Source organism: Pristiophorus japonicus, chromosome 13 (genome assembly GCF_044704955.1).
Source record: "Pristiophorus japonicus isolate sPriJap1 chromosome 13, sPriJap1.hap1, whole genome shotgun sequence".
Lineage (NCBI taxonomy): Eukaryota > Metazoa > Chordata > Chondrichthyes > Pristiophoridae > Pristiophorus > Pristiophorus japonicus.
Genome location: NC_091989.1, coordinates 91,392,177 through 91,418,027, shown reverse-complemented (window position 1 = coordinate 91,418,027; position 25,851 = coordinate 91,392,177). Strand labels below are relative to the sequence as shown.

Here is a 25,851-nt window from a genome sequence, read left to right as displayed (position 1 = left end):
CTTCATAGCGAGGGGATTTGAGTACAGGGGCAGGGAGGTGTTGCTACAGTTGTACAGGGCCTTGGTGAGACCACACTTAGAGTATTGTGTACAGTTTTGGTCTCCTAACTTGAAGGACATTCTTGCTATTGAGGGAGTGCAGCGAAGGTTCACCAGACTGATTCCCGGGATGGCGGGACTGACCTATCAAGAAAGACTGGATCAACTGGGCTTGTATTCACTGGAGTTCAGAAGAATGAGAGGGGACTTCATAGAAACGTTTAAAATTCTGACGGGTTTAGACAGGTTGGATGCAGGAAGAATGTTCCCAATGTTGGGGAAGTCCAGAACCAGGGGTCACAGTCTAAGGATAAGGGGTAAGCCATTTAGGACCGAGATGAGGAGAAACTTCTTCACCCAGAGAGTGGTGAACCTGTGGAATTCTCTATCACAGAAAGTAGTTGAGGCCAATTCACTAAATATATTCAAAAGGGAGTTAGATGAAGTCCTTACTACTAGGGGGATCAAGGGGTATGGCGAGAAAGCAGGAAGAGGGTACTGAAATTGCATGTTCAGCCATGAACTCATTGAATGGCGGTGCAGGCTAGAAGGGCCGAATGGCCTACTCCTGCACCTATTTTCTATGTTTCTACACCAAGCGGAGTGTTGCACTGCTGTACATTCTCTGATGCAGCGAACTCTGGCAAAATAAATGCATCCAGAAGCATAATATACTCATCACAAACACAACCCAGCAACAACTAGTATTTATAGTGTCTGATGTAGAAAAACATCCCACAGGCACATTACAGAAACATAATCAGACAAACGTGGGCACAGCCAAAGGAGACAGATGATTAAAAGTTTAGGCAAAGAGGGGGGGGGGGGGGGGATTTTAAAGAGGGTCTTAAAGGAAGAGGGAGGTGGACATTTCAGAGAGAATTCCAAAGTGTAGAGAATACACAGCTGAAGGCACAGCTGCCAATGGTGGGGTAAAGGCTGTCGATGATGTACAAAAGGCTAAAGTTGGAAGAACGTAGAGTTCTCAAAGGGCTGAAGGAGGTTACAGAAACAGGGAGGAGAAAAGATATGAAGGGATTTCAACATATTAAAATTTTTAATTTGAGGTGTTCGGGGACCTGAAGGGAGAGCAAGACATGGTGAGGGATAGGATACAGGCAGCCAAGTTTGGATGAGCTCAAGTTTATGGAGGGTGGAAGATGGGAGGCCAACCAGGAGAGCATTGGAATAGTCGAGTCTGGAGGTAACAAAAGCATGGGATGAGGGTTTTAACAACACAAGAAATAGGCAGAGGAGTCGGCCATACAGCCCCTCGAGCCTGCTCCGCCATTCAATACGATCATGGCTGATCCGAACATGGACACAGGTCCACTTCCCTAACCGCTCTCCATAACCCCTTATTCCCTTATTGTTTAAGAAACTGTCTATTTCTGTCTTAAATTTATTCAATGTCCCAGCTTCCACAGCTCTCTGAGGCAGCGAATTTCACAGATTTACAACCCTCAGAAGAAATTCCTCCTCATCTCAGTCTTAAATGGGTGGCCCCTGGTTCTAGTCTCCTCTATCAGTGGAAACATCCTCTCTGCAACCACCTCGTCAAGCCCCCTCAAATCTTATACGTTTCGATAAGATCACCAGCAGCAAATGAGCTGATGCAGGGCAATGTTAGGTGAAAATTGGTGGTCTTGGTGATGGAGAGGCTAATGGGACAGAAGTTAAGCGTCAGATAGGATGCCAAGGTTGTGCCTCAGACAGTGGCCAGGGAGGGGGATGGAGTCCGTGGCTAGGGAGGGGGATGGAGTCCGTGGCTAGGCCGATGACAATGGCTTTGGTCTACCCAATGTTTAAATGGAGGAAATTTCTGCTCAAAGTACAAGCTGTGGGGCAAATCATTGGCAGTGGAGGGATCATGGACTGCTGAATCAGAGAATTAGAACTTTCCCCAAATACATTTCAGAGAAGAGACATGATTCACATCATTTAAATCAGCAGTGTAAACAGTAGTCACCCAAACCAGATCCTTTCCTCACCAGACATCCAGAGACAGGGCACAACAGGGATCAGTGGACTGCGATCAGGAGTGGAAGTAGGAGGAGGTGGGCAATATTAGAGGTATGCTGTCGAACCCACTCCAACAGCTTACCATTGGAGCTGCAGGATTTGCCATTCAACAAGGTTTCGATTAAAAACTTTAAGCAATGGCTTCCCGAGTAAAAGTACCCAGTTTGGTGTCAAACTCTGCAGACCAGATCTCAAGTTCAATTCAGTCTGTTCTGAGCTAGCCGATCTCAGTAAGGTCCTATAACTAGCCTCCGTCTCGGACTCCTCCTGTTCACTGTCCATAGTCGCCGAAGGTTCACATTAACGCGTGGACACGACTGGGCTTGAGCGTAATACTCCCCACAACTGAACTGCTTGCCAACACTCACCGCCTCAAGTTCAAACATAAAGAATGGCTTTTGGAGTGCAACTAAGGGAACTCTACCATAGAAAGCATCAGTGCCTTCAGAACAAAAAAGGAGAAAATTGGACGGGGAGGGAACAAGTACTTTTTTTTCTAATCCGAAGTTTCATTACCTGGCACGAGATGTCTCTCGCACACTTAAAATACATTTTTGAATGCGTTACACTAGTCGCATCCACCACCACTGGTTCTCCAAAACTAGACAAATACCTCATAGTCCATCTCAAGGCAAGCAAACATAGGATTTTCAAAGCCCACGTCCACACCAACAACGTGATACACCAATGTGTTTGCTTTGTGTGCTTCCAGTGGTGAGGAGATGGTGAGGCGAGCAGCAGCATCTCGGTTCAAAATGTAGACCAGCTTTTGCTTCTCAATGGCACCTGGGCAAAAACAAACAATTATTTATCTCATGGAACCACATGGCACAACCGTAAAAACATATATAGCTCCCCCAAAGGCGCAGTGGATAAATGCACTGCTGGAGTGGTAGGAAGCCACACATACTAGAAAGCGCAGGTATCTGCTCTGCACTAGTAGCCAGTCCCATCAAGAGATATTATAGCTTCCCTCACTGTTCCCAAATTTGTGGGGTATGGGGAGGTCAGGAGCCATTATCCAGGATTCCTGCGCCTGACCACTGCCTCTTCCTGGAAAGCGCACAAATAGATATGATGCAAGGTCCAGTTCAGGCTTGTAAGTGATACCCGCTATCAGACTGCTCCTCCCACATAATTCTCAACCTTTTACAGACGGAGATTGATGGATTTTTAATATCCAAGGGCATCAAGGGATATGGGACAATGGCGGGGTAAAGAGGGGTCAAGATATAGATCAGCCAGAATATACCTGAATGGTGGAACAGCCTCAAGTGGCTGAATGGCCTGCTCCAAGGGGTTGACACATGAAGAATGGTTGAGACATGAAGAATGGTTGAGCAGGTTGGGCCTATACTCATTGGAGTTTAGAGGTGATCTTATTGAAACATACAAGATACTGACGGGGCTCGACAAGGTAAATGCAGAGAGGATGTTTCCACTCGTGGAGGAATCTAGAACCTAGGGGGCATAGTTTAAGAATAAGGGGTCGCCCATTTTGAACTGAGATGAGGAGGAATTTCTTCTCTCAAAGGGACGTAAATCAGTGGAATTCTCTGCCCCAGTGGACTCTTAACTGCCCTCTAAAGTGCCCCGGAGAGCTGTGGAGGCTGGGTCATTGAATATATTTAAGGTGGAGATAGGACAGATTTTTGAACGAGAGTGAAGGGTTATGGGGAGCGGGCAGTTAAAGTGGAGCAGAGCCCAAGATCAGATCAGCCATGATCTTATTGAATGGCGGAGCAGGTTCGAGGCGCCAAATGGCCTACTCCTGTTCCTATTTCTTATGTTTTTGCTCTTACGGACAACACTACCACTCACCAATCATGACAGCACGGCCTTTCGGGTCAACTGCCAGGTATTGCCCAGGTACAATACGGCGACATCCACTCTTCCCAAAGGTTTCCTGATGGACCTTATCAAAAATATTCTTGGATGGCTGGTATTCCAGGATAACGATCCTGCCAGAGTCACTGCCCACTACTATGTAATCTGGGGACAAAAATAAATCAAGTTCTTGACAATTGCTTGCAATGTTTTTACTCAAATAAATTGAGATTATAGACTAACACAGACAACTAGTTATTAGGTACGGTGCAATTATTTACAGAGATTTGATATTTGAATATAAATTCTCGTGGGGTACTAGTTATGTTACAGGACTAACAATCCAAAGACCTGGACTCGGGAACTAGAGTTCAAAATCCATCATGGCAGTTTGAGAATTTGAAATCAACTTTAAAAATCTGGAAATAAAAAGCTGGTATCTGTAAAAGTGACTATGAAGCTTTTGGATTGTTATAAAAACCCAACTGGTTCATTGACGTCTTTTAGGGAAGGAAACCAGTTGTTATTACCCGGTCTGCTTTATGCAACTTGTCTCATACCAACATGGTGGACTCTTAACTGTCCTCTAAAATGGCCTTGCAAGTTGCACAGATGCTCCACCACCACCTTCTCAATGGCAACGAGTGCTGGCCTGGTCGGTGGTGCCCAGATCCCGAGAATGAATATAATGATGGTTGCACGATTTTAAGCTCCCCCATCCCAAACCAGCCTGCCCTTCGGAAGAGTCAGAACAAACACTCAGGTCCCCACACTCTAAGTTGAACACTCAATGCAAAATCCAACTTCATTTGATTTCTCCAGTTAACTGTTCTCTCAGTGGACTGCCTTTATCCAGTATTCCAAAACTGACTGCAGGAGTCAGAGGCTGGGGCTAGCAAGATATTCAAGATGGCTAACGGAATACTAAAAAAAACTTAAATAAGGACAAGGTTAAAAATTAATATATGCCATCACACGAGAGACTCGCTAACAATTTGATGTACCTTTCATGGAACGGTTCTAAGATTTGTGCTGTAACAATTGTAATTACAAAATGTTTAAATTAAGGATTTTTCCGTTTTGTACATTAGTCAACTAAAATTTGTCAAGAATAAGTCAACAAATCCAATTAATTCAGATTGGTGTCCCGCCCAGTAAAATGAGAAACCGTCTACAATTTGTTTACTTCAATTTCAGTCACATAATTTAAATGATTTGATAGCAGCGATCAAGTTTTCATACATTTTCATGGATGCTCCCAAAGCTGACCCACCTCAGGCTGCCTTTGTGCCAGTCAAAACCCAATTGGAAATCCAGTCTCAATAGTTGCTTCCGTTTGTGGCTTCACACATTTGCAATTATTCAATCAAATTGTTGCTCACCACAACCAGCTATCAGTGGGCAAGCTCTTGCACGCAGAACTCTAACTCACTATTCACTGATGAGTAAAGTCATTGCCAAGTATAGCCAAAAGCCTGGACCTGATTCAACCCCCAAACAGGGAGGAGTTAACTGATGTCAAGCGTTGCACCTACTTCGTCAGTACGTCTGGCCTCCACCAACTTGTATTAGAAATAATATATATCTAAGTCAGCCAGTGTTCTTGCTCCTGATAATGTTGAGACCCATGCTGAAAAATGTATGCGTATAGAGTCACAGCTGGGATCAGACTCGGTTGTGGTGCCCTTCATGGTCAAATAGCCATGTGCCATTTACCGCCTCAGCTTGCACGTAAAGAATGGCCACTTGGCGAGGCATTGGAGGGCTGCAAATGCCCATCGAACGAGGGCTGTAAACCCACGTTTATAAAGATTCCTACCTTTGGTACCTCCAGTTAACCGGAAGGCCATTAGCGAACGAATGATCCCAAATGCCTCCACTGTCAGCAGCGTATGCACCTTCCCGGTATTTGCATCTGGACGGAGCAACTCCAAGATCTTCCCCCTGGAAACAACAATCTCCTGCATTTTGGTGCCTGTAATAAACACACAAGTATAAATCAGGAGGGCATTCCAATCCACGTTGACACTTCCAGTCCATGAAGTTGCCATTAAAAGCTAGACGATTGACACCAGTACTGGTGGTTTTGCAAAATAATCCACTGGGGCAACGACTGCAGAGTGCCAAATGATTAACAGTGCTGGAATCAGTTTATTTTGTATAAATCACGTGGTTTATAGTGTACAGAAGCAAAGGAGTTATGCTAAACCTTTATAAATCACTGGTTATGCCACAGCTAGAGTACTGCATCCAATTCTGGGCACCACAACATAGGAAGGATGTGAAGGCCTTAGAGAGGATGCAGAGGAGATTTACGAGAATGGGACCAGGGATGAGGGACTTCAGTTATCTGGGGAGACTAGAGAAGCTGAGATTGTTCTCTTTAGAACACGGAGAAGGTTACGGAGAGTTAATAGAGATGTTCAAAATTTTGACGGGTTTCGATTGAGTAAAGAAACTGTTTACACTGGCAGACGGGTCGATAACCAGAGAACTCAAGATAATTGGCAAAATTAGTGATTTCAGCTCCCCTTCTGAGCTGCTCTGGCCTGTGTTTCACCATCAGAGAAGTTTCAGAGAAGAGTACATTGTTAAAAAAACTCTGCAAAAATAAAAATGTTTTTTTTCTGCACGTGGAGAAACGACTCCTTTACAAAGAAAGTATTCCCCCCCAGCGTTTTTTTTGCTTTCTAACAAAATGGAAACATATAAAGCAATGTCCCAATTGTTTGAAGAAATTATTCTAAATTACTCAGCAAGCTTAAACCATCATACCTGCCAAACACATGTTGCATGAATCTGCTCAACACATGCACAGGTCCATTACATACAACAGCAAAAAAGTGCTCATTTTCAGAAAACTATCTGATGGACAGGGTAGATTGGGCCATGTCTCAGTAATAGGAGTCAGTCTTGGCTCAGTGGTAGCATTCTCGCCCGAGTCAAAAGCTTGTGTGTTCAAGTCCCACTCCAGAGATTTGAGCACATATTCCAGGCTAACACATTAGTGCATTAGTGAGGGAGCACTGTACTGGCAGAGGTGCCGTGTCTTGGATGAGACATTTAACCGAGGCCCCTTCTGCCCTCTAAGTGGATGTAAAACATCCCACGGTACTATTCGAAGAGCAGGAGCATTCTTCCTGGTGTCGTGGCCAACATTTATACCTTAACCAACATCACTGAAACAGGTCATTATCTCATTGCTGTTTGTGGGAATTAGCTGTATGCAAATTGGCTGCCGCATTTCCTACAGCAGTGGAAGAAACCATTGTGGTCCTTCTTGCTGGTCCTGCTGACTGTCGATTGGTCTTGGCTGCCTCGGCTAAGAGTGAGGTACCGAGGTCTGCAGCATACCCACCGAACAGTTTCCCTGCATGGCACAGTGCAGTGTCTCCAGGAGAGGAGAGAAAAAAAAATTAGGATGTAAAAAACACAATGTGGAATTCCGAAGGGACTTTAGGTGCATAAAGTAAGTTAAACATAGTAACAGCAGAAGCCAAACGCAAGTGGCCCAATTGCAGATCCTACCTGAGAAGTTTCCATGAATGGCATGAGATATGCCAGTTGCTCTCTGAAGGGTCAGGTTATACAAAAACATGATTGCACTTGTTCTAGTTATCACCAAGTATAAAAGGTCACTTCCAACTTCCAGCACTTAAAAGATTGGCTGCAGAGAGAAGGAAAAAAATTGAACTGAACAGCTGTATAAATATTGTAGATCCTGAAATCAACTGAGACTTAAGGCAGAGCCAAAAGGCAACTGGGATACTTGACTTCTGTCAGCCCTTTTCCAAACTTGCAGTCTCTGTCCCCAAACTAAATCTCAGCTGGTGCATATTTTTGAAACCAACAGACAGCAAAATGGTTCTCCAGCTACAAGTTCAAGTCGGAACGGACCCTTAATACAGAATATATTTTGTTTTTAAAAATGCACGTTTCTGTAATTCCCTGTTTGTAAACAATTTTCAGTCACAAGTCATTCTTAAACACAATACTAAAACAGGAAGGCTCAAAAATAAGCCATTATCGCAAATAAGTTAATGAATTTCTAGATTCATCTTGTATTTCAAAGCACTTTGAAGTACTTTAAATTTGAAGTCCTGTGGCTATTCTGAATTGGTTGAACCCAGCTCGAGCAGTAATGTAGTGGAACAATCAGTCTGGGTGTCCCTGGATATAGAATGGAAAATACACCAGCATTCACTCTCCTGCTCCCTACTCAATCATTCCTGCTGGAAAGGACCATCAGGTTAGAGAAATGACAGCCTGACACTGATCATGCAAGCTATCAAAGGTTCACAGGTGATGAACTGCCACTTGGGTGATGCAGTGGGGAATGGGCATGGACCCATAGCCGAGCACGAAGCATCAACTTCAGGCGAGAACAGTAAATGAAAGGTGCATGGGTGGGATTAGGAAGGAGACCTGAATAGCTGGCTTTACAGCAGGTTGATGAACTGCCACTCCTCATCACCAGCTAGCAAGATTCGATTAAGCTTTGAACCTTAAAATCTCTCACCTATCAAGTTCCTCAGCTCGGATAGAATCACCAGGCACTGTCCCCCTGGAAGTGAGATCGTCAACTACAGAGGACCAAGTGCTGGGGTAAGCGCTTGTGGCACAGAGGACGGAAAGGAGAGCATGCACACAAGTGAAAGTGTGGGCCAAAGCAAAACAGAAACACAGTGGAACATCACTTACCCGACTCAATCAGGAAGTAGGGACAGATATGCAACAAGGTCAAACAACTGAACATATACCAAAGAACAGCAAATAATTCTAGTTGTCAAACTAAAACTAACTCGAGTAAAATAATTACAGCTGTAGAACCAGCAGACAAGCTGCCAAAAATGGACTGATCTACAAGTCCTAAAAAAATTCGACCTCACATAAATGGGTGTTAAAGGCTCTGTAAAATACCCCTGCAAAGGTACCGTTATGTACTTATTGGCTCAGTAGGGATTCACAAATGTAATTAAACATAATTCCACGCCCATGGTAATTGTAAAATTCATTCATCGCCAAGAGGCAGCCTGGTAGCTGCAACAGATCTTGTTCGGCAAAACAAATGCATTTACTGGTTATGGACACTAGTTTCAAATGAAGAGTTCCATTTACAAGGCAACAGTTATGCAGTTCCATAAAGTCACTTCAGTGCAAGCATGGAGCTCACTTTCTAAATGTGCCATTATAGGCAAAAAGTCTAAAATTCCTCCTACGTTAACACAATTGCAGGAAGCAGATAGGAGAATCTGTATCCCTTTTGCACTATGTTGTCTGCAAATCCATTCCAGGATACTATCTATTTACAGCAAAAACAGCCACAATTTATGCTATTTATACAATGTGCTACAAGTCTCCAGGAGATGCATTGTTCTAGTCTGACCTTCTTCAACTGATAGCATAAATAAATGAGATGAGATAAGGAGATCCTGCAGCTTATATAGACAGTTTTATATGAATGGAGTTTTAGTTTGGATTCAAGCAACCTCCCAATTGTTAAATCCAGCTCCCTTATCCCAGCAGCCAATTCGCAGACCCACAAACATTTTTTTGGCAATGGTCTTGCTTACGGGTTCTGGTGACTCAGAATCCAAACTGAAACAGCACCAATACAAAAGTACCTTGCTATTTGGTCTTCCTCTGTCCCAGACACAGTACAGGACCAAAAGGAAAACGGCAGGGAAGGAGTGACCATTTCTACTTCGGACCATTATTACATACATGGCCACTGAGCCCCTCAACCAAGTGGATAAGCTGGGGGGGGGGGGGGGAAGAAAGGGAGTGAGATGGTAACATAGAAACTAGGTGCAGGAGTAGGCCATTTGGCTCTTCGAGCCTGCACCACCATTCAATAAGATCATGGCTGATCATTCACCTCAGTACCCCTTTCCTGCTTTCTCTCCATACCCCTTTAGTCGTAAGGGCCATATCTAACTCCCTCTTGAATATATGCAACGAACTGGCCTCAACAACTCTCTGTGGTAGGGAATTCCACATGTTAACAACCCTCCGAGTGAAGAAGTTTCTCCTCATCTCGGATTGGAGGAAGCGGGCGGGGAAAGAACAAAAGGGGTCTGTAATGGGGGGGGGGGGGGGGGGGAAGAACAAAAGGGGTCTGTAATGGGGTGGAAGGCAAGGAGAGATTAAATAACAAAAGGGTTGATGATCCCTATTTCTGTATTTGCTTAAATCCGGTTACATCTCTAATTATTTCCAGGTCTGACGGAAGGTCGTCGACCTGAACATTAAGTCTTTCTCTCTCCGCAGACGCTGCCGGAGGCTGAGCATTTTATATTTCAGACTTTCCACCATCAGACTACTGGTGTGTAGGGCTTGAGGCAGGAGTCGGTGGACGGGATGTCGAGCTGACGGTGGGTCGGACGCGGGTTGTGACCAAGCCGAGGCACATTAAACTTGCGGCCTCACCTGTTCCAATACACGCGTGTGCCGCTGGCTGGCGGGCAATAGTCCGCTCCGGCTAAAAATCACCTCGGTGCATGAGCAAATAACTAAACACAACCGATAACAGAATGCACTTCTTGGGAGCCTGCTTCCCCCGCCCCCAGGCCTGGCCGGTCTCCCGCCCGGGGACAATGCGCAGGAGTCTCTCTGCTGCGGGTTAGGCCCAAAAGCCTGTCCCCGTCTCCCCCGCCCCCGGCCGCACCGCGCACCGACTGACATCCATCGACCCGCAATACCGTGATATTTGTCCTTGCTCGAGTGCCCCGGGTGGGCCGAGGCGGCGGGACGTGGTGTGCGAGGCCGGATGCCGCTGATATTCGCTCAGATTGTTCGCGCCATTCGGCCTTCGCTCGCCGGCCGCCTCTCGCAGCCCGCCACAGCCTGGGTCCTCCGGCCACTGATGGCTGGCCCGCGCCCGCCTCAATCACAATGCGCGCGCCACCGGCAGACCGAGGCCCGGAGCGCCGGCCCGGACACTCCCCATCAAATATCGAAACATCATATTTAATAAACAAGTTTCACAAACAGGAACACAATTAAAAGACTGATTGTTGTCTGAAATATTTTCAGGCAATCGTTTAGACACTCCCACTGGCTTGCCCAGGGCCCAGGCCTCCATGTGCAATGAACAACTATTTTAGTAAAACAAAAGATCAAGTGCCCCCTTATTAAAGAGGCACTAAAACCGACACTTTAAACAAATTAAAAGGATCAAAATTAAAATTTGGTTGCCGGGGGTGATAATGCACTCCAGTCCCTCCAGCGCCCACCTCTCACGGATGGCCGTGAGCGTACCGGTGGACACCCCGTGCAATGTATAGACAGGCAACACAGATTGTTTTATACAGAATTGTAGAAAAGGCACAAGATATATGGACACATTAAATACCACATTAAATAATAGGCTCATCTTAAAGTAGTTGCTCTTATTTTGATTTGAAATTAGATCAACACAACTTGCATTAATATAGAACATTTAACAGGAAAATATCCCAAAAGTCTTCATGGAGGCATAATTAAAAATGACTGGTCAAGAAGGTGGGTTCTTCGAGAAGGAGGGGTTTAGGTTGGGAATTTCAGAGCATGGTGCCTAGGCAGCTGAAGGAAAAGCAAAAAAAAAAATGACTTGTATTTCTATAGCGTCTTTCATGACCACAGGACTTCCTAAAGCGCTTTACAACCAACAAAGTACTTTGGAAGTGTAGTCACTGTTGTAATGTAGAAACGCAGGAGCCAACTCACACACAGCAAGGTCCCACAAACAGCAGGTAATGACTAAGCCCTTGAACGGGTTGTCGCCTCCAAAATTCGTGCCCATCTTTCCTGGAACTCCATATTTGAATCTCTTCAATCCGATTTCTGCCCCACCACGTTACCGAAACGGCTCCCATCAAAGTCACAGATGACATCCTTTGTGTTGTGTATCTGTAAAGCATGCACTCCCATGTTCCGCCACCAGGGAGCTCATCCCCTGAAGTCTCAAGGGATCCCAGCATCCTTTGGGAGCACTGTATATAAGCCAGTCCCTAAGGCCTGTTCCTCACTCTGGAGTGTCTTATTAAAGACTGAGGTCACTGTTACTTTAACCTCCCTGTGTGCAGCCTCATCTGTGTTAGGAACACAATAACTGGCGATGAGGATGGGATTCAGGGCTGGTCTGAATGCCTTGTTGCACCACAGTCCCTCAAACATCTTTTTTACTCGTGATGGATTGGCGAGCGCCAGTGTCCAGTTCCATGGCTACGGGTAAGCCATTCAGTTTTACGTTTAGCACTATAGGTGGACATTTCGTCAAAAATGTGTGCACCCCATGTACTTCAGCATCTGCCTCCTCTCTCTGAGGATTGAAATTGCTTTGATCCACCATGGACGGATCTTCCTCTGCCACGTGGTAGTTAGCAGGTTTTGCAGAGCTTGCAGCTTGTTTGTAAGCTCGTTGGAGGTGCCCCATTGTTCCACAGCTCTTGCAAATATACCCTTTGAAGCGGCATGAGTAGGCTGAATGGAAGCCTCCACAACGCCAACAAGGTGTGAATTGCCTTGCATTCATCCTTTGTTGGGGACTCTGATTCATCTGGGTCACCTGAGGCCTGCTGGCAGTTGCAGACTCGTGGGTTCTGCCTTGTACATTTCTGCTCGCAAACACAGTTCCAGTTAATTTATGAACATTGCTAGCACTTGTGTGCTGAGAGATTTGTTTCGTGTTATCACTGGTGGACATAAACGCCTGTGCTATCACAATGGCCTTACTGAGGGTCGGTGTCTCTACAGTCAAAAGTTTTCGTAGGATGGTCTTGTGGCCAATGCCCAGTACAAAAAAGTCTCTGAGCATTTGCTCCAGGTAGCCATCAAACTCACATTGTCCTGCAAGTCGCCTTAGCTTGGCGACGTAGCTCGCCACTTCCTGACCTTCAGATCGCTGGCACGTGTAGATCTCTCACCATCAGCACGCTTTCCCTCGGGTTAAGATGCTCCCGAACCAGTGTACACAGCTCCTCATATGACTTATCTGTAGGTTTCACCGGAGCCCGAAGATTCTTCATGAGGCTGTAGGCCGGTGCCCCGCAGACTGTGAGGTGCTCCACACGAAACTGAAAACGTACACCAAAGAGCTTATCACTGTCCTGGGCAGCGCCATGGTCAAGGTCACCTACGAGGACACGGTGCACGAACTGCCACTCTGGATTGTCCCGGGCGATGGCCCCACACTGATTGGAAGAAGCTGGCTGGGCAAAATCCTCTGGAACTGGGATGACATCCGAGTGCTATCACATGCCGATGAGGCCTCATGTACCCAGGTTCTTAACAAATTTCCTTCCTTTTTTGAGCCAGGCATTGGAAACTTTTCTGGGGCGAAGGTGCGGATCCACTTGGTCCCAGAGGCACGATCCATTCACCACAAGGTGCGAGCGGTACCTCACATGATGAGGTAAAGAGTGGAAATCGAGCTGGACAGGCTGCAATGCGAGGGCATCATCTCCCCAGTGGAATTCAATGAGTGGGCCAGCCCGATTGTTCCAGTACTCAAAAGTGATGGCACGGTCAGGATTTGCGCCGATTATAAAGTAACCATTAATTGTTTCTCGCTACAGGACCAATACTCGCTACCTAAGGCAGACTACCTATTTGTGACGCTGGCAGGAGGCAAGACATTCACCAAGCTCGACCTGACTTCGGCCTACATGACGCAGGAGCTGGAGGAGTCTTCGAAGGGCCTCACCTGCATCAACACGCACCTACAAAACCTGGCGTAGGCCTTCCAGCGACTGGATCGCGTAGGGCTGCGGCTGGAGAGGTCGAAATGCGTCCTCATGGGAACAGAAGTGGAGTTTTTGGGGAGAAAGATTGCGGCGGACAGCATTCGGCCCACAGACGACAAGACAGAAGCTATCAGGAACGCGCCCAGGCCACAGAACGTCACGGAGCTGCGGTTGTTCCTGGGACTCCTCAACTACTTTGGTAACTTCCTACCGGGGTTAAGCACCCTTTTAGAGCTCCTACATGTGTTAGAAACATAGAAAAATAGAAAATAGGTGCAGGAGTAGGCCATTCGGCCCTTCGAGCCTGCACCGCCATTCAATGAGTTCATGGCTGAACATGCAACTTCAGTACCCCATTCCTGCTTTCTCGCCATACCCCTTGATCCCCCTAGTAGTAAGGACTACATCTAACTCCTTCTTGAATATATTTAGGGAATTGGCCTCAACCACTTTCTGTGGTAGAGAATTCCACAGGTTCACCACTCTCTGGGTGAAGAAGTTTCTCCTCATCTCGGTCCTAAATGGCTTACCCCTTATTCTTAGGCTGTGACCCCTGGTTCTGGACTTCCCCAACATTGGGAACATTCTTCCTGCATCTACCCTGTCTAAACCCGTCAGAATTTTAAACGTTTCTATGAGATCCCCTCTCATTCTTCTGACTCCAGTGAATACAAGCCCAGTTGATCCAGTCTTTCTTGATATGTCAGTTCCGCCATCCCGGGAATCAGTCTGGTGAACCTTCGCTGCGCTCCCTCAATAGCAAGAACGTCCTTCCTCAAGTTAGGAGACCAAAACTGTACACAAAGGTGAGAACTGGGCATGGGGAAAAAAAAACAAGTAATTGCTTTTGAGAAAGCCAGAAACATTGTATGCTCCAAAAAGCTGCTTATATTGTATAACTCCCGTGTAAAAGACTTGTGCTCGCATGTGATGCATCGTCGTACGGAGTCGTGTGTGTATTACAACAAGCTAACGCTGCGGGGAAGTTGCAACCTGTCGCCTATGCTTCCAGGAGCTTGTCTAAGGCCGAGAGAGCCTACAGCATGATTGAGAAAGAGGCATTAGCGTGTGTGTTCGGGGTAAAATACATCAGTACCTGCTTGGACTCAAATTTGAGCTGGAAACCGATCACAAGCCCCTCACATCCCTGTTCGCTGAAAACAAGGGGATAAATACTAATGCCTCAGCCCGCATACAAAGGTGCGCACTCGCGCTATCAGCGAATAACTATACCATCCGCCACAGGCCAGGCACCGAGAACTGTGCGGATGCTCTCAGTCGGCTACCATTGCCCACCACGAGGGTGGAAATGGCGCAGCCTGCAAACTTGTTGATGGTGGCGCAGCCCGCAGATTTGTTGATGGTCATGGAAGCGTTTGAAAATGATAAATCACCTGTCACGGCCCGCCAGATTAGGACTTGGACCAGCCAAGATACTCTGCTGTCCCTAGTAAAAAACTGCGTACTGCATGGGAGCTGGGCCAGCATCCCCGTTGAAATGCAAGAGCTAATCAAGCCGTTCCAGCGGTGAAAGGACGAGCTGTCCATTCAGGCAGACTGCCTGTTGTGGGGTAACCGTGTAGTGCTACCAGAAAAGGGCAGGGAGACGTTCATCTCGGATCTCCACAGCACACACCCGGGTATAGTAATGATGAAAGCGATAGCCAGATCCCACGTGTGGTGGCCCGGTATCGACTCTGACTTAAAGTCCTGTGTACGGCAATGCAGCGTGTGTGCTCAGTTGAGCAACGCGCACAGAGAGGCACCCTAAGTTTGTGGTCCTGGCCCTCCAGACCATGGTCGAGGATCCATGTCGACTATGCGAGTCTGTTTCTCGGTAAAATGTTCCTGGTGGTGGTGGATGCTGTAAAGTCCTGTCTCCTCAGTACAGATTCACACAAGGCATGTAGTGAAGTCAAGGTCACTCTGGACCTGCACCTTTATTTCACAGCTCTGGAATGCTGCACTTGGCTGAGATCTGTCCTGTCCTATCAGTGGAGCCTCCCTGGGGGCATTGCTGAGTTGGGCACAAATGGTGCACCTTCGGACGCAGAGCTCCAAGTCCGCGTCAATACCAGGCCACCAGACGTGGGATCTGGCTATGGCCTTCATGAGAACGATCCCCGGGTGCTCGCGGTGGAGCTTCCGGACAAATGCCTCTCTGCCTCGCAGAGGCATGACTACTCGGCTGCCCCACATCAGGCAGTCTGCTTGTAGTGATAGCTCATGCATGCGCCTGTGAAAGGGTTTTAATTCCTCGGGGCAGGCATCGCGAACCTCTACCCAGTCACCGGTTAGGACACATCTTTTTACTAAGGATAACGTGGGGTCGCTGGCCGTCCAGACTCTGATTTGGCGAGCCGTCATGGGCGAACCTGTGGACTCAAAGGCATTGATTGCCATGACTATCTCACAGTCCTGTTCGTCAGACCCTTCCGTGGTCGCCAGGGGTAGCCTGCTGAGCACGTCGGCACAGTTGTCTGTGCCTGGTCTGTGCCTTATGGTATAGTTGTAGGACGCCAGCATGAGTGCCCACCGTTGAATTCGCGCCGAGGCGTTGGCGTTTATTGCTTTGCTCTCGGATAGGAGGGACGTGAGGGGCTTGTGGTCGGTTTCTAACGCGAACTTGGCCCCGAAAAGGTATTGGTGCATCTTTTTGACACCGTACACGCACGCGAGCTCCTCCTTCTCTACCATTCCGTACCCGCGCTCCGCCCGCGAAAGTGACCTGGAGGCATAAGCTATGGGTTGTAATTTGCCCGCACTATTGACATGTTGAAAAACGCACCCGACCCCATACGCTGACGCATCGCATGTGAGAACTAGCTTTTTACCTGGGTCAAAGAAAGTCAAAACACTGTTGGAACATAAAAGGTTGCGTGCCTTATTGAAGGCGCGTTCCTGGACGTCCCCCCAAAAGCAATCGCACCCCTTCCTGAGTACCACGTGGAGAGGCTCCAGCAGCGTGCTTAACTTCTGCATAAAGTTCCCAAAGTAATTGAGTAGCCCGAGAAAGGCGCGCAGTTTTGAGACATTCCGGGGCCTGAGTGCCAGGCGAATTGCTTCTGTTTTGGACTCTGTTGGGCGGATTCCATCAGCGGCAATCCTTTTGCCCAAAAATTCAACCTCGGGTACGAGAAACAGGCACTTAGATTTCTTGACTCGTAGGCCTACCCGATCCAATCGCTTTAGTACTTCCTCCAAATTACGGAGATGGGAGTCGGTGTCCCTGCCCGTGATAAGTATGTCGTCTTGAAATACAACCGTCTCCGGGATGGACTTGAGCAGACTCTCCATGCTGTGCTGGAATATGGCAGCTGCCGACCTGATGCCGAATGGGCATCGATTGTTCATGAAAAGGCCTCGATGTGTGTTGATGGTGGTGAGTAGCTTGGATTCTTCAGTCAATTCTTGCGTCATATACGCAGATGTGAGGTCTAGTTTTGAGAAAAGTTTACCTCCAGCCAATGTGGCAAATAAGTCCTCCACTCTGGGCAGCGGGTACTGGTCCTGTAGGGAGACTCTGTTTATGGTAGATTTGTAGTCCCCACAGATTCGTACGGATCCATCAGGCTTCATGACTGGGACGATGGGACTTGCCCAGTCGCTAAATTCCACAGGTGATATAATGCCTTCCCGCAGAAGCCTGTCTAGTTCATGTTCAATCTTTTCCCTCATCACATAGGGTACAGCTCTGGCCTTGTGATGGACCTGTCTAGCATCCTGTGTGATGTAGATTTTGACTTTGGCCCCTTTGAAAGCTCCTCCTTCTCTACCATTCCGTACCCGCGCTCCGCCCGCGAAAGTGACCTGGAGGCATAAGCTATGGGTTGTAATTTGCCCGCACTATTGACATGTTGAAAAACGCACCCGACCCCATACGCTGACGCATCGCATGTGAGAACTAGCTTTTTACCTGGGTCAAAGAAAGTCAAAACACTGTTGGAACATAAAAGGTTGCGTGCCTTATTGAAGGCGCGTTCCTGGACGTCCCCCCAAAAGCAATCGCACCCCTTCCTGAGTACCACGTGGAGAGGCTCCAGCAGCGTGCTTAAGTTCTGCATAAAGTTCCCAAAGTAATTGAGTAGCCCGAGAAAGGCGCGCAGTTTTGAGACATTCCGGGGCCTGAGTGCCAGGCGAATTGCTTCTGTTTTGGACTCTGTTGGGCGGATTCCATCAGCGGCAATCCTTTTGCCCAAAAATTCAACCTCGGGTACGAGAAACAGGCACTTAGATTTCTTGACTCGTAGGCCTACCCGATCCAATCGCTTTAGTACTTCCTCCAAATTACGGAGATGGCTGAAAGAGATGTTCAAATCGCTTTATAACTGTTGAGCAGGAGGTCCGTTCCTCTAATGACATGGCATGGACATCATCTCATTTCTAGTTTAGTTTTGCCAGCCAGCTTCTCCCCAGCAGTGCTGAGGGGTCTCCGGGGACAATCCACAGGGGAAGTCGGTTCACTGTCCCTTTGTGTGTGACAGAGAGCATGGCGCTGCCGAGGACTGGTATGATTTCTTTGGTATAGGTCCTTAGTTTGGTGTCGACCCTTGTGAGTTTTGGTCTGTCTCTTTTATGCGGCCACAGTTGTTCAAATTGTTGAGCGCCCATGAGAGATTGACTCGCTCCCGTATCCAGCTCCATGTTGACAGATATCCCGTTGAGTAGGACCCTCATCATTATAGGAGGCGTCCTGTTGTGGGAGCAGCGGCCATTGATCGTGTTGACCCGCTGTACATCGGTGTCCTGGGTACTGTCCCCACCATCTTCTAGTCCGCTTTCCGACCCATCCGATTCATATACCAGCCGAGCTGCCGTTTTTTGCACATGCGGGCCAAATGCCCTGTATATTCACCTTTCTGCAAACAGCCTGCTGAAATCAACATCCCCTTGACGAGTGCCCACCCCCACACCTCCAGCACAGACCTGTTCCATTGTTCAAAGTGTTCCCAAAGAATGAGCTGCGTCTGGCTGATCTCTCTTGAGCTTCTCTCAGTTTGTGGTTGATTGCTCGCATTGTGGGTTGATGAGGTGTGAACGGCCGTTCCTGTGGCCCTTGATGGCTTCTGCCTGCTGTCAAGAGCCTGTTCTCCCGGTTTTGTCTGTGTGTGGGGGTAGCAGCTTGTTTAGTGCTGTGAATTTCTTGTTCCGATATTTCGTTAGTTGTCGTACATGCATTGTAAATCAACCTCGTTTCTTCTTCCCCTACCAAGAATGTCTGTGCAACCAGTGCTGCTGCCTCTAAGGTCAGGTTCTTGGTCTCTATGACCTTAGTTTTGTTTTGTCATTGAAGGCCTATTCCTTCAATGAAAAAGTCTCTCAGCATTTCTCTCCTCAGTTCATCGGAGAACTCACATAAACTAGCCAACCTCCGAAGTTCCGCCACGAAGTCGGGTATGCTCTGGCCCACACAGCGTCTGTAGTTGTAGAACCTGTGTCTGGCCATGTGTAGGCTGCTCGCTGGCTTCAGGTGATCTCTTACCAGTGTGCTCAATTCTTCAAACGACTTGCTTGCTGGTTTCTCAGGTGCCAACAGATCCTTCATTAAAGCATATGTTTTCGAGCCACAGCTGGTCAAGAGATGGGCTCTTTTCTTGTCTGCCTTATCGTCACCTAACCAGTCTTTGGTTACAAAGCTTTGCTGGAGCCTTTCTATAAAGTTCTCCCAATTGTCTCCCGCATTGTACTTTTCATCTGATCCGTTGTTCGCCATTCTGTGGATTCTGTAATCCCGTAACTCGTCGCCACTGTAAAGTCCTGTCCCCTCAGTACAGATTCACACGAGGCATGTAGTGAAGTCAAGGTCACTCTGGACCTGCACCTTTATTTCACAGCTCTGGAATGCTGCACTTGCCTGAGACCTGTCCTTATATACCTGTCTCTTGCAAGTGCACCCCTGGTGGTAAGGTATGCTGGTGGTTACAGATCATATCTTATTACAGTCATGTATAGCATGTTAGGATACAGTTATATATAATAATGTAAGATACATGACAGATGGTTTTTAAAAATGGATTGAGTGTGAAATAATGTCGGGAAGCACAGCCACCACCACCATTGAAAACCTGAGGGCCATGTTTGCCACCCACGGCCTGCCTGACATACTCCTCAGTGACAACGGACCATGTTTCACCAGTGCCGAATTTAAAGAATTCATGACCCGCAATGGGATCAAACATGTCACCTCGGCCCCGTTTAAACCAGCCTCCAATGTGCAGGCAGAGTGGGCAGTGCAAACCATCAAACAGAGCATTAAATGAGTCACGGAAGGCTCACTCCAAACCCGCCTGTCCTGAGTACTGCTCAGCTACCGCACGAGACCCCACTCGCTCACAGGAGTGCCCTCGGCTGAGCTACTCATGAAAAGGACACTTAAAACCAGACTCTCGCTGGTTCACCTCCATTCTTATCTATCTAATCTTAGCCAGAAAATTACCTGCAACGGTTTCTCTTCCCACTCCCGCATCGTTACCTCTGGTGTCCCCCAAGGATCTATCCTTGGCCCCTCCTATTTCTCATCTATATGCTGCCCTTTGGCGACATCATCCGAAAACATGGTGTAAGTTTCCACATGTATGTTGACGACGTATGTATGCTCCCTGATTATAATTGTTCAACCATCGGTGGCCGTGCCTTCAGCTGCCTTGGGTCTAAGCTTTGCTAAACCTCTCCACCTCTGTACTTCACTTTCATAAGAACATAAGAAAACATAAGAAATAGGAGCAGGAGTAGGCCATTTGACCCCTTGACCTGCTCCGCCATTTAATAAAATCATGGCTGATCTGATCATGGACTCAGCTCCACTTCCCTGCCCGCTCCCCATAACCCTTTATTCCCTTATCATTCAAAAATCTGTCCCTCTCCACCTTAAATATATTCAATGACCCAGCCTCCACAGCTCTCTGGGGCAGAGCGTTCCATAGATTTACAACCCTCAGAGAAGAAATTCCTCCTTGTCATGTATTCAACTGTCATTGTAACCCATGTATAAACTGACCTAAGTTGTACACCGTGAGAACACTGACTACTAGGTGGTGAACTTGTGGGAGACACTCCTAACCTGGACTTTCAGGTATAAAAGTGGAAGCTCCATCCACCTTCATCACTTCAGTGCTGGCTAATAAAGGTTACTGGTCACAGAATGACCTTCTCTCTAGTATGGGCCTCGTGTGCATTTGTACGGTATAGTAATGACATATTATTGGTGATTTAAACCACGCATGGCCACTAGCAGCACAGACGAGAGGTACTGTGTTGGTGATGATTGGGACGATTTTATTGAGAGACTACAGCAAAGTTTCATCGCTAAGGAATGGCTGGGACAGGATTCGGCCGACAAACGCAGGGCTCATCTCCTGACGGTTTATGGATCCAGGCCGTACTCCCTGATGAAGGACCTTCTAGCGCCAGAGAAGCCGGTGGACAAGACTTTTGAAGAGTTCAGTAAGTTGATCGGGGAATACTTTAAATCGGCGAGCAGCATGCACATGGCGAGACACCGGTTTTACACGCACCGGCGGCGAGAAGGGCAAAGCGTTCCAGACTTTGTAGCAGACCTCCGGCGACTGGCGAGCCTATGTAAGTTCCCAGATGCTTGCAGAGCGGAGATGCTGTGAGATTTTTTTATTGAGGGCATTGGGTATGCTGGGGTTTTCAGGAAACTGATTGAGACCAAAGACTTGACCCTGGAAACGGCAGCTTTGATGGCCCAGACATTTATCTCAGGGGAGGAAGAGACCAGAATGATGTTTGACAAAAATCTTGGTTTAAATGCAGCAAATGGACAGGGAGTCAACATTGTTAACGCGGCACACAGTTCTCCAGGCAGACAGGGGCAATCGGACATGCCCGAGCATGTAGTCGAACCCAAAGGGGGAATTCAACAGAAACAATGGCTGGCTGAATGGCGATTCATGCCATCGCAAGGGACAATGCCGCCAGTAATGGGGACATCAACACCTGTCAATGGTGCATTTAAGGACAAGTACAGAGATAGTCAGAGATGATCGACTGGTAATGGACCTTTTGTTTCCAACAACGGCTCATGTTGGAGGTGTGGAGGCAAACACACAGCCAGAGCTTGCAGGTATCAACAATATACCTGCAGAAATTGCAATGTCAGTGGTCACTTGGCGCGTATGTGCAGGAAGCCTGCAGCCAGGTTGATGTACGAGGAGGACGGGCCCGATGTAAGCCCTTATAGGCCAAATGGACACTGGGGGAAATCGCTGGAAGCTGAAGTTCAGCGAGTTCATGTGGAGCACGTATACAGTTCATACACCAGGATGCCACCGATAATGATGAAAGTTCCTCTCAATGGCATCCCAGTATCAATGGAGCTAGACACGGGGGCCAGCCAGTCCCTGATGAGTATCAAACAATTCGACAAGTTGTGGGCGTCCAAGGCCAGGAGGCCAAAATTATTGCCGATTGACGTATAGCTACGGACATATACAAAGGAGATCTGTGGCAGCGCCACGGTAGTCGTGACCCACAAAGATTTGGAGAACAGGTTGCCACTCTGGATTGTCCCGGGGGACGGTCCCGCACTACTGGGGAGGAGTTGGCTTGCTGTCATGAACTGGAAATGGGGCGATGGCAATGCAATTTCTAATGTGGAGCAAATATCATGCTCACAGATCCTGGACAAATTTGACTCACTATTTCAACCCGGCATTGGCACTTCCATGGGGACCAAGGTAGTGATTCACATAAACTTGGACGCCAGGCCAGTACACCACAAGACCAGGCGAATTTGACCTGCTGAGGGAAGGCATCATCTCGCCAGTCGAATTCAGTGACTGGGTGAGCCCGATCGTGCCGGTGCTCAAGGCGGATGGGTCAGTCAGGATATGTGGTGATTACAAGGCCACCATCAATCGGGTGTCACTCCAAGACCAGTACCCGCTACCGAGAGCGGAGGACCTCTTTGCGATGCTATCCAGTGGAAAACTTTTTTCAAAATTGGACCTGACCTCAGCTTACATGACCCAGGAGCTGGCGAGTGAGTCGAAGAAGCTGACAACCATCACGACACACAAGAGATTGTTTGAGTACAACAGATGTCCGTTCGGGATTCGCTCGGCCGCCGCAATCTTTCAACGAAACATGGAAAGTCTCCTCAAGTCGATTCCAAGGACGGTGGTTTTTCAAGATGACATTCTCATCATGGGTTGCGATACTGAAGAACACCTCCACAACCTGGAGGAGATGATACGCTGACTGGACCGGGTAGGTCTGCGACTGAAAAAGGCGAAGTGCGCCTTCCTAGCTCCAGAGGTAGAATTCCTGGGGATGAGGGTAGCAGCAGACGGGATCAGACCTACTGCGTCCAAAATGGAAGCGATTCAGAGAGCACCCAGACCCCGTAACACGACGGAGCTGCATTTGTTCCTGGGGCTCCTGAACTATTTTGGTAACTTTCTTCCCAAATTGAGCACGCTACTAGAGCCGCTACACGTGCTCCTACGCAAAGGTTGCGAATGGGTCTGGGGGGACAGCCAGGAAAGGGCTTTTGATAGAGCACGCAATTTGTTATGCTCCAGCAATCTGTTAACACTATATGACCCATGTAAGAAACTTGTTTTAACGTGTGATGCGTCATCCTATGGGGTCGGGTGTGTGTTGCAGCATGTCAATGCCAAGGGTCAGTTACAGCTGGTAGCTTATGCCTCCAGAAGTCTGTCCCAGGCAGAAAGGGGCTACGGGATTGTAGAAAAGGAAGCGCCTGCATGTGTATATGCAGTAAAAAAAATGCACCAGTACCTGTTTGGCAGGAAATTTGAGCTGGAGACAGATCACAAACCCCTAACGTCCTTTTTGGCCGACAACAAGGCCATAAATGCAAATGCGTCGGCCCACATACAGAGGTGGGCACTCATGTTAGCCGCCTATGACTATACAATTCGGCACAGACCGGGCACTGAAAACTGCGCTGATGCACTCAGCAGGCTCCCACTAGCCACCACTGAGGGTGCAACAGAGCATGATGCTGAGATGGTCATGGCTGTTGAAGCTTTCGAAAGTGAAGGCTCACCCGTGACAGCCCGTCAGATCAAAGTCTGGACAAATAGAGACTCGCTACTGTCATTAGTGAAAAATGTGTTCTGAATGGGGACTGGGCAGCCACGTACAGGGCATGCCCTGAGGAATTTAAACCATTTCATAGGCGCAAGGATGAACTCTCGATTCAGGCCGTTGCCCTACTATGGGGAAACCGAGTAGTCATGCCCCAGATGGGCAGAGAGGCGTTCATCCAAGAACTCCACAATGAGCACCCGGGCATTGTCATGATGAAGGCAATTGCCAGGTCACACGTTTGGTGGCCAGGGATAGTTGCAGACCTGGAACTTTGTGTTCGCAGGTGCAACACGTGTGCCCAGCTGGGCAATGTGCCCTTAGCCCCTGGTCCTGGCCCGCCAAGCCATGGTCACGCATCCATGTGGATGACGCAGGTCCTTTCATGGGAAAAATGTTTTTGGTTGTAGTAGATGCCTACTCCAAATGGATCGAGTGTGACATTCTCAATTCAACCAAAATCTGCCACGGTAGAAAGTCTATGGGCAATATTCGCCACCCATGGTCTACGGACGTCTTGGTCAGTGACAATGGCCCATGCTTTACAAGCATTGAGTTCCAGGACTTCATGGCAGGACATGGTATCAACCATGTCAGAACGGCACCGTTCAAGCCGGCCTCAAACGGCCAGGCGGAACGAGCAGTGCAGATAATCAAACAGGAGATGCTCAGAATCCAAGGGGGTTCCCTACAAAGCCACTTATCACGCCTCCTGTTGGCCAATAGATCCCAACCACACTCGCTCACAGAGGACGCTCAAAACCAGGTTATCCCTCATACACCCCACCATGAAAGAAATTGTTGAGAGCAGGCGCCGGTCACAATGTGACTACCATGACAGGAATGCAAGGGCGCGATGTATTGATGTCAATGACCCTGTCTTTGTCCTCAACTACGCTGCAGGGCCCAAATGGCTCGCAGGCACTGTGATTGCCAAAGAGGGGAATAGGATTCTGGTAGTTAAACTTACCAATGGACAAATCTGCCGCAAACACGTAGATCAAACAAAAAGGAGGTTCAGCAACCCCATAGAAGAAGCAGAGGAAGAACATGATGTAGAGTTCACTCCACCATAGGTGACCGAACACTGGAACTAAGTGGAGGAGAGCCCAGTCACTGTGGGCAGTCCGGACAGGCCTGAGGCACCGCAAATAGCAGACACTCAGGCCAGCGCCCAACAACCGGAGCCCCAACTCAGGCGCTCTACAAGGGAGCGTAAACCAGCAGAGAGACTTAACCTGTGATCCCAATAAGACTTTGGGGGGGAGGTGATGTCATGTATTCAACTGTCATTGTAATCCATGTATAAACTGACCTAAGTTGTACACCGTGAGAACACTGACCACTAGGTGGTGAACTTGTGTGAGACACTCCTAACCTGGATTTTCAGGTATAAAAGGGGAAGCTCCACCCATCTTCTCTACTTCAGTGCTGGCTCATAAAGGTTACTGGTCACAGAGTGACCTTCTCTATAGTGTGAGCCTCGTGTGCATTTGTACTGTATAGTAAGGATATATTAGGTAGAATTGAGAAATAGAAAAGAATGCAAGACTTTAGTGGGAGTTGTTTACTGACCGCCAGATAGCAATGATAAAGTAGCGGGATACACAAACGTGGAGATCCGAGAAGCTCTTTGCAGAAACAGATGGGTTATAATGGGAAACTTTAATTTGCTCATAGACCGGGGGAAGCAAAACAGCTTAAGTCCCAAAGGCAGCAAATTCCTGAGTGTATTCGGGACAGGTTCCTGGAACAATATTTCTTGAACCAACAAGAGAACAGGCTATGTTAGATTTAGTGAGGAGTAATGAGCTTGAATGAGTCAATAATCTAACGGTAAGGGAACACCGAGTGAACAGTGACCAACAATAACTTGTATTTATATAGCGCCTTTAACGTGGTAAAACGTCCCAAGGCGCTTCACAGGAGTGATATCAAACAAAATTTGACACCAAGCCATATAAAGAGATATTAGGGCAGAAGAGGTAGGTTTAATGGAGCGTCTTAAAGGAGGAAAGAGAGGTGGAGAGGTTTAGGAAGTGAGTTCCAGAGCTTGGGGCCTCGGCACAGCTGCCAATGGTGGCACGATTAAAATCGGGGATGTGTAAAAGGTCAGAATAAGAGCAGCACAGATATCTCGGAGGGTTGTAGGACATTACAG

General features: G+C 47.8%; 2 protein-coding genes across 3 annotated transcripts in view; one reads left to right on the top strand and one right to left on the bottom strand.

Moving 5' to 3' along the window:
* The window catches only part of sf3b3 (splicing factor 3b, subunit 3), a 60,780-nt gene extending 50,009 nt beyond the window's left edge, over window positions 1-10,771 (bottom strand). The window contains exons 1-5 of one of the 2 annotated variants that reach the window (XM_070897762.1): window positions 10,590-10,771; window positions 7,417-7,555; window positions 5,708-5,863; window positions 3,883-4,053; window positions 2,675-2,847 (exon numbers count right to left, since the gene is read on the bottom strand). In XM_070897762.1, coding sequence (XP_070753863.1) covers window positions 2,675-2,847; window positions 3,883-4,053; window positions 5,708-5,863; window positions 7,417-7,486 — 570 coding nt within the window. In that variant the 5' untranslated portion in view covers window positions 7,487-7,555; window positions 10,590-10,771. Of the gene's footprint in view, window positions 1-2,674; window positions 2,848-3,882; window positions 4,054-5,707; window positions 5,864-7,416; window positions 7,556-10,317; window positions 10,418-10,589 lie in introns of those variants that run through there. The other variant, XM_070897763.1, reaches the window with a different exon arrangement.
* A 1,190-nt stretch (window positions 10,772-11,961) lies between these two features.
* cog4 (component of oligomeric golgi complex 4) overlaps window positions 11,962-25,851 on the top strand; it is an 86,963-nt gene continuing 73,073 nt past the window's right edge. The window contains exon 1 of the mRNA XM_070897761.1: window positions 11,962-12,099. The gene's annotated coding sequence lies outside the window, so the exon portion shown is untranslated. The remainder of the gene's footprint in view (window positions 12,100-25,851) is intronic.